General features: G+C 35.5%; 1 protein-coding gene across 1 annotated transcript; it reads left to right on the top strand.

Moving 5' to 3' along the window:
* Positions 1-2,988: 2,988 nt before the first annotated feature.
* On the top strand, positions 2,989-3,970 carry LOC105398821 (uncharacterized oxidoreductase MexAM1_META1p0182). Its single transcript, XM_011571052.3, has one exon. It carries the CDS (start codon positions 3,043-3,045, stop codon positions 3,802-3,804), a length of 762 nt encoding a protein of 253 aa, XP_011569354.3. The 5' UTR covers positions 2,989-3,042; the 3' UTR covers positions 3,805-3,970.
* Positions 3,971-9,543: the final 5,573 nt, after the last annotated feature.

Here is a 9,543-nt window from a genome sequence, read left to right as displayed (position 1 = left end):
GAGAACGGAACGTAACAACAGTGGTGCCAGACCTCGGAATATTACCAGCAAATCCGAGCAAAAAAGTAATCGAATAGAAATATCGATACATTCTTAAATACAAAAGATATTTTATTTATCAATAAATTACATGTTCTGGTACTATTTGTGCCAAAACTAGTACATTTGGTTTATAAAATATCATTATATTTAAGTCTTGAAGACTTTTATCCATAGTTAACCATTTTCTTTTTCTCTTTATTCGATTCACTATAATCGATATTTTTTGAATATTTAAATCTAATAACACTGAATCTTGCTTGTCAATCTTGTCATAGTAGTTGTTATTTCATTTTCCATTACCTAACCTAATTATTTAATATTTTGAATACCGCTGAAACTGCTGAAGATATAGAACAAATGTGACAAAGGGGAGAACCAGACCCGGTTCCTGTTCCACCTCCCCGGCAGGCTCCCGTCCCACTTCTTCATCAGGAACCTGCAGAAGCAGCAGAACAAGAACACGCAAAATCCTGACAATATTTTCTATGAACCATAGGATGATATGATATGATACCTAAGTCAAATATGAGAAGAGCAACTGCGTTCTGCAGTTCAAATCCCGGCGCTGACATGTACCAATGTGTTCTTTGAATCTAATTAAAATGTATACCATCACACTTACAGTGAAGGAAACCTGCATACCTATCTAGATTTAGCACATCTAGAGAGCCAGGTGCAGGTACTTACACCCCAACAGAGAATAGAATAAAGTAGGTAATAGGAATATAAAATTCCTAAAGTTGATTCCAGGCAAATTATGTTATGTAAATAAAACAATGATCTTTTAAACAGTATATATTATTTCATTACATTACTCGCCAAATGCATACCCATATAGTAGAACCTTTACATATAGCATTTCGAAATGGCATAGCAGATCCCTGTTGCGGAATGGCAATTTAAAACTTCAGAAGTTGGATAAGTATAACATTATTCCATGATGAAAGTAGTAGCCTGATCTAGTTGATAATATTAATAAAATCATTATATTTATTATGTACGTTGCACGTCCCGTATTTATTTAAACGTAAACATATAACTTGATATACCTAAACCTAACATATTATTATCAAATTATTATTCACGTTGTTCGTCTTTTGTTGTTCAAGTGTTGACGTTTAGTTGTTGACATGACACATTTTTTTATCATTTCAATTTTTCTGCTCTGGTTTGTCAATTTTTATCATTATACTGAGATCCAACCTAGACATTTATGACGTAAATCACAGAGTACTTGGCATAAACATTACTTCACTTGACGTTCCATTCTTCCTGTATGAATGTTTACGTTCCATTGCGACTACATTTTAAAGATTCTTTTTTTCCGTTTTTCTCTTTTCTCCCAGCTTCTAAAAATCTAGTAATTAATTGACTTGTGTACATGTACAGTGTCTCTCTAATCATGGTACTTTCATTACGGAACCCGTCATTTCCATAGTGGTACAAAACGTCCTTAGAACCCTGCCTTTGTCCTTTACGAAATTGTACATAAAATTACTATTTATTTCTTAAATTACGTACTTATTAAGACATTAGAAATTTTAAAATAATTGACTATGTATTTACAGCTTAATCAAAATCATTCTGTACATTTCCTTAATTTTGGTAAATATCATTATGATTATATAATCCATAAAGAAAATGTTAACTAAAAACATTGAAAACACTTGACGATATGCCATAGTTTATCCCGAATTGTAAATAATATTCCTTAAATTATTAATAAATTAGTTTTAGAGCATCATAGAATAACTGTAAATTTGATTATTTAACAACGATTATGTAAATATAATAATAACATCAATGAGTGTTAGTCCTCGGTAGAGTAAAATATGTATTGATTTATGTAATGATAAACAGTTATGTATGTAATTGTATTTGTGTGTATATCCGAATAGCATTTTCTCGCTGGCAGTACCTACCTACTCTTATTAAATTAATGTTACATTCTATCGTCAACAACGAGTAAAACTTTAAAATGTAGTGGTTTACATGACAAGTGATATAAATATATGTTTTTACTCATTTCAAAACAGTTGTTTTTATCTTTATATGGAACCCAAACATTAGGATTCGTATTTACTAATTTACCAGAGCTATTAACACTGACTTTATGTCTATCGACAAACACAATAATATCTACAAGGTGTTGCTATAAAATCTTGAATTAATTTCTCTGCTAGAGGAGTACCTAGTATTTAAATTTAGTCTTTGCTTGAATTCCTGAAACCTAAGTGTAGAGTGAACAAAAATAACAGTCCATCATGACAAACAATAGACATACATAAGTCACAGACAGACCACACATAAAGTCCACGTTACGTCATCGCCAACTAAACTTAACATTTCTAAAAGAGAAGAGTTTAAAGCAGGGTGCTTTAAACTCTTCGATCCTATGAAAACTACAATGGCTCTTTTTATATACGACACAAGGTTGAAAGTAACAAGTTAATTTGAATGTGAAGTTGTTTTTTTAAAGACATTGGAATCATTGATTGATACAATGTCGCGAAAACACAACGTGCGAATGTTTAGTGCGCACGCTTTACGAATAAAAAAAGTGGGCATTAATAAACGAGGTACTTGAAACATATCCGGGTAAAGGAAATAATTATACAGGGTGTTTAAAATGAAAGGTATGGTTTGAGTTGCAGTCGTGACAGTCATGGGTAAGGTATACCTCAACTGCCTTCATAAGAGTAGACCATAAAAACTTAAATACTAAACAAACCATTGCGAATCTTATAGTATAAGTAAGATAACGTAAGTATACGTATTTACCTACCTACATACGTGTGCGTATAAATAACCTTGGGACTGTTTGTAACAAACTGATTATCTGTCATTAGATATGATTGTGATATCACGACTGTGAGCACCACTTGTTACAATAATAGACGAAAACGCTTGATATGATGTCACAACCGTAAATACATAAATACGATTCAATCCAAGCGCGTTCAGTCGCTCGACACCATCGCTTGTTATCACACCGTCAAGATGAGTTTCAAAGACAAGGTGGTGATAGTGACCGGCGCTAGTTCGGGTATCGGGGCGGCCACCGCCATGGAGCTGTGTCGCCGGGGAGCGGCCGTGGTGCTGGCGGCGAGGAACCAGAGCAAGCTGGCGGCGGTGCGCGCGCGCTGCGCCGCCGCCGGCCCGCCGCCGCTGCTGCTGCCCACAGACCTCGTCAACGAGGCCGATCTCAAGAACCTCGTCGACAAAACTTTGGAGAAATACGGGAGGATCGACGTCTTGATCAACAACGCTGGATTCGGCATCAAAGAACCGTTCGAATCTGATAAAGCCGTGCAAGTATTCGATGACATACACAACCTTAACCTGCGCGCTGTCGTGCAGCTAACCCACCTCGCGATGCCACATTTAATAAAAACCAAAGGCAACATCGTGAACATATCGAGCGTGGCCGCTCTCAAGACCTTCCCTAGCTCCTGGGCATACTGCACCGCTAAGGCCGGCTTGGACCACTTCTCCCGCTGTATCGCGGCCGAACTGGCCCCTAAAGGGGTGAGAGTCAACGTGGTGAACCCAGGACCCGTCAGGACTGACTTCATAGAGAACATGGGTCTTGAGGATGTGGAGCAGTTCTTCAACCACATGGCTCAGATGACGGCGCTGAAGCGGGTGTCGGAGCCACAGGAGATCGCTGATGTGATCGTGTTTCTGGCCAGCGACAAGGCGAAGGGGGTCACGGGCGCCAACTGGATGGCAGACGACGGGGCTATGGTCAATACTCAATGATTAGAATAAGCGCTTCGTTAATGTTATGTTTTTTGTAAGTGCGAATACTGGAATATCAGCACAGTGATTCTAGAATCCTTTGAAGGTTTGCTTTTAGCATGCCGAGATATGGCTTTTGTTACATAGATTTTGTTATCCTTTCTAATAAATAAATTTACTTACTCAATCTCTTAGTCCGTCCATCCAAAGGTTGTCTGGCAGCGATCGCTTTAAGTACATTTTGTACCCTAATTATATTACAACTTATTAATTTTATTACTTATTCTTTTTGGTGTACAAATAAAGGGTATTCTATCTATCTATCTACCGATCTTACATGAAAGAAGATCCTTTGTTAGCTAAAATCAATTCTGTTTTATGTAGGGTAGGTATGTTCTTTCATGGGAAAATTAATTTTTGTAGAGTCTGTTGGTAAACCGACGATTTTAGACGGGTGGTAGGTCGAGTAGCGTGTAGCGGCGCTCCTTGGGAGAGGCCTATGTCCAGCAGTGGACGATTACCAGCTGAAGATGGTGAGAATGGTGGTGATGGCGTAAAGAAGGCGGGCGAGAAATGATACATGGTGACATCTCACACATTAAATGGCAAGAAGGGTGGCTTTTTCAAGTTTTTAGCATATTATGACTCAAGAAATATTATCAATTTATTAATATTAGGCAACATTCATTATCTTAACTAATCTTATCTATGACTAGACGTTTTCAGTTTACGATCTACGAGTAGATAACGTTTATGCATGCATGTATAACACTATTTAAGATTTATAACTATGTATAATGTGTGATTTTATGTACATACGTAAGCCTTTACTTTTATACTGTACTTACTTACCCTCTTTTTATTATTACTATATGACGTGTAAATTGTTGAATTTATGAATAAATGATTGAAATTGAAATTGAAAATTGTAATAAACAAATTATCTCAAATTAATAATCTAAATTAAATCATACGTCATATATTTTTTTAACTTTTGTACCAGAGTATCAATTAGGAATTAGTGCCTTATCTTTGCCTCACCTAAGTAAGTAAGTATATAAGTATATTCATACCACTTTTTATACGTCGGTAAAACTAAATTATTATAATGGTATTAAAGCCAAGACGATTTAACTAATAAAATACTGGTGAATGGCATTTAAAAATACCGTTTAAATACGGCTAAACTAATTTCTATAATCCTAACAAAAACCACCGATTCCATCCAAAAAGACCAAAATTAAACGCACCGACTCGTTAAAACCAAGTTTAAAAAAGGATTACTGAAAAAAAGTTAAATCAATTTTGCACTCGTTATCAGTAATTTTGTTTGTAAAATCTTTTAATGTCGTTAAAAATGCCTCCTTCAACTATAAACCACCCGTACGTTCTCGGAAAATGGGATTATTTCACGGCCGGGACTCGAACCCACTACCTAGCCGAGTATTGATACTCTTGAGGTCTTTAATCCTTTTAAGGATCGAGCTTTTGACTTTTCGCGCTTCGTCGGCGCTTTTTATAAACTTCGGCTTTTCGAGCTTACGGATTATGCCACGCTTTTTAATTTTTAAATATATTTAAATATATTTTTTCTATGAACCCTACATAGTTAAGGTTTATTTTGAGTTTGGATTATAGAGGCAGTAAAATAAAAAAGTAAGTTTTTCGTACGTAGTATTCGTATTTAATAATTTGATACATTACGAGTAAAATAGGCATGTTTTTTCATTTATTTTTCCTAATAATTAATACAAACTATTGAAAAACCTATAATCCCAATCAAAATATCTCATCTCTATTAGATTTTAAATAACGAACAAAAAAAGCCGTGTGATTCGATACGGGCCACTATTGGTCGATCTGTCAAATATGGCGCCCTTCTAATACCAATTGACAGCTTCATCGAGATAACTATAATCAAATTAAACTGGATAAATAAAGAGAACTCTTATCGATATTTATTGACAAAACCATCTGGGCACATGAAACCTTCGTATTACCAGCAAATAAGAGTGGTTTTACTGTAAATAAAGTGCAAAATGACGTGGTTAAACTTTACAATCTTGGTTGAGATTTGGCGCGCATTGTACGTAGTTAAGGGGGGGCTTGACAGATAAATTGGTGGAAATAGCTTTTATTTATCGGGCCGAGATCTAGTTGTCTGTTTAACTCGGTGTATTGGTTGTGTTTGGTCAGTTTAACCGCTCATTAAATTGTCTAGTGATTGTGCGTTGCTCGTTGGAATGTTTCTTTACTGAAATGTACTAAGTAGGTAAATACAAACGATCATAAGAATAACATCTAAGAAGCATATGAGTATTCAAAAATTAATGCTAGACTAGTGTTTGACTAGTCTAGCATAAATCTAGTGTTTGTCACCAAAAAGCTAACGAGTAGGAGACAAGAACTTCACCTTAACAGCTCGCTCCAGTGGTTGATAACTATTGACAATAATTAATTTTATTATTCACTAGTTGTTCACTAGCTTGTCATGGCACAAGATGGAATCTTTGCCTCGCTCGGTGCGATCAAACGACGCGACGGTTAATTAGGCCCGGGTCTCCTATTTACGCCGTAGATCGCGTCCAGCGTCACGCCGTAGGCCGCGTCACCTTGCTCACTATAGAAATGTACTGATGCGGTCTCCCTCACACGCCGACGTTGGCGCGTAGACATAATGAGCATTGTGACGCGGCCTACGGCATGACGCTGGACGCGATCTACGGCGTAAATAGGAGACCCAGGCCTTAGAACCGCTGTTGTTCATAATGGGCTAGTAAGTAAGTACTTATACAGGATGGATTCAGATTAAAAATATAGGAACAAGATGGTTTGTCACACACAAAATCAAAGCAAAAAACTGTACGCATTTTGTTTACTGCCAAGCCGCTTTACTTTCTTTCATTTAATTTTTTTCATGTAGGTACTTATTTACTTAGAGGCTTATTTAAAATCTGTTTTGTTAAACTATTCTTTGGCTTTAACTATTATTATGTGGTATTTAAAGGTTTTAAAAGCCGAAATTAAAATAATCCTGTAAACCGTTTTAGGATTATTGAAGCCGCTTATTTAAATTTATATAAAAAAGAGGTTTTTTTTGATGATTCCTTAAAAAGTTTGTCGCAAGATTAGTTTGTGCTCTTATGAATAGATTTTTTTACTGTTATTACCACATTGTAATTACTTTTCTTTTAGATAATAATTATAAAAGCAGTCTTCTTTTATGGTAAGTATGTAAGTATATAAAAAATAGTCATTTATGTTCTTAGTAGAACATAAATGACTATTTTTTATATACTTTCTTTTTATATTTTTTAAGCAAGAAAGAGATTGAAAATAATAATCAAGTTGAGACGTATTAAGTTAGTATACCGGCGCAACCTGTACACTTACGGCTGGCGCCCCTTTCTTCATTGCCTAAAGTCTACTTTTTAATATCAGCTACTTACCAAATTGTCAAATTCTGAACGGTTTATCAATAGTCGATTGTCCCCCTAATAGAACGATAGCAACACGCGTCGCAAATTGCGTATCGAGTGGAAAACTAGCAAACATACGAGCGTCGCTGTCAGTATGTTTCGAGCAATATGTGAACTGGGACCGCAGCCTAAAATTACACTGAACCTCAAAATAATGATTCTCCATCCAGACAGCTCACCTCCGGACGGACGTAACTCGGGCCCATTATACCGCTGATGTTTATCTAACAACGATTATAATCTCAACTAATCTAAGTTAAACAGCCCTATTACAGCCAAGTGGTTGAACAGAAGTAATTGAGGCAAATGGGCCTCTTTTATAATCTAATACTGATGCTATGTGCTGGCAACATTGCGTGACTGGCTGGCAACACTTTTCCAATTTTGAATTTGGAATTCGTTTATGTTTTTTTTTCTTTGGACGATGTTAGCATTGTGAAATTTTGTTTTAAAGGTTAATGAGTGATCGTTACTGTGCTTCTTATTTTGATTGACTTCATTTAACTTACCATCTGTGCAATGTACCACCTAGTCTCTTAGAATGTAGCCGCTTCAGTGTGTTAAACATATTTTATTGACGTGAAACTTTATTTCACTATCGTTTAGCAAAACTTAGTAAAAGAGGCTTATGTTCTAAAATTTTTGCATGTTATTTTTTGTTGACATTGACAAAAATACATTTATTTTAGATTGACTGTCATTTTATATTCTATATATTTTTTTGTAATATTCGCATTCCAGTCGTAATTACCAATTGCTGCTTAGTTGGCAGTTAACGATACCAGACAGCCTTACAAAAAAAACACTGACAGCCAAACAAAGTGAAAATAGTTTTCTAAAAACCACACAACAAAAAACTAACTGAAAAAAAGGTTTGTTACCGAAAAGGTGAACGATTCCGAACGAAAGAGGTCGGTTATGACGTATGATGTATCGTGTTTAATTCGAAACGAGGGGCGTTTTCGACGAAATTACCCCGAAATGACGATTTAAACAGCCACTTAGCCCATCAGCGACTGGCGAACGCTAAATGGGGATAGCTAGGAGCTCGTTTCCATTGTTGTAATACGTGGAATATCGTTTAATACCAGTGTGTTATGATTATGAAGTGCATTTTTTATAGTGAGTACCTATGACATTAAATCTTGGGCATTTGCATAATGCTGTGAGGAGGGTGTCAACCTGTCAACCCTTAAAATAGATATGCCGAATTCCGTATTTGTAGAACCCTAAGAGAACCATAGTGGATCCGAGCTAGATTCTACGGGTTTTTCCACTTTTTCAATTTACGAAAAGGAAAAAGTTTGGGTTTTCTGTCTGTGTATTGTATATGTAGAAATTTTTGTCAAAAAAATCACTTTGTATGCGAGAAAACGTAAGCTTTTATAGATCTCGGCAAAGTAACAAACCTGTACTAAAAGCACTGTATGGATCAAACAAACATTACCTATACCAAGTGATAGGGGTTATAGAAAAAATATGTGTAATGGAAACAGACACCTTAAAACGCAGTTTAGGCGTGCCCTATTAATATAACTATAATAAATTCGAGCCTCTTATAATAGCTAATTTGAGGAATTATACTCGTAACAATTTATTAGTAACCCCTCTATAACAATTTATTAGTAACTACGATAGCTAACTTGGCTTAAAAAGAAAAACTTTTCGTTTTTAATTTGACAGATGTTTTCTTACGCTAAAAAGTGCCGAAAGTTGGGTTATTTTTTATGGACATTTTTAATACGTTAATTGGCATCTTGTTAGAAACTTAACAGAAGTTGTGAATACTGAAAGCAGTTTTCCCCTAAAATAAGCACAAACTGACATAAGTATCTAAAACTAAATAAAATTTCCAATAAAAAATAAGTGTTTTTGGCACAAACTATACAATAATCTTAATATTATAAATGCGAAAGTAACTGTGTCTGTCTGTCTGTCTTTTACTCTTTCACGCCAAAACTACTGAACAGGGTTGAATGAAATTTGGTGTACATATGGTCTAGCTGCTAGCTAGACCCTGAGAAAGGACATAGGCTACTTTTTATTGCGGAATTCTCACGGGAAGCTCGCGGGATCAGCTAGTTTAGGTATATTTTGCACTAGCTGAGTTGCACGAAGGTAAGAAAATCTTAATGTCATCTTAAGAATTAGTAACTTTACATATAGGTATTTATGTATAGTAAATGACTTTATTATCAACATTTTATTTTAAAGTACACTAATACAGGTAGGTATATTCTTTTTATCACTCATGCTCTGAAAGTAGGCGTGTATTGAAAAG

Source organism: Plutella xylostella, chromosome 26 (assembly GCF_932276165.1).
Source record: "Plutella xylostella chromosome 26, ilPluXylo3.1, whole genome shotgun sequence".
NCBI lineage: Eukaryota > Metazoa > Arthropoda > Insecta > Lepidoptera > Plutellidae > Plutella > Plutella xylostella.
Note: the sequence above shows the minus strand (reverse complement) of the source record. Positions and strands in the feature narration are given on the sequence as shown.

What these genes read in the sequence shown, in the direction of transcription:
- LOC105398821 (XM_011571052.3), top strand. Translation starts at nt 3,043, where the DNA reads ATGAGTTTCAAAGACAAGGTGGTGATAGTGACCGGCGCTAGTTCGGGT.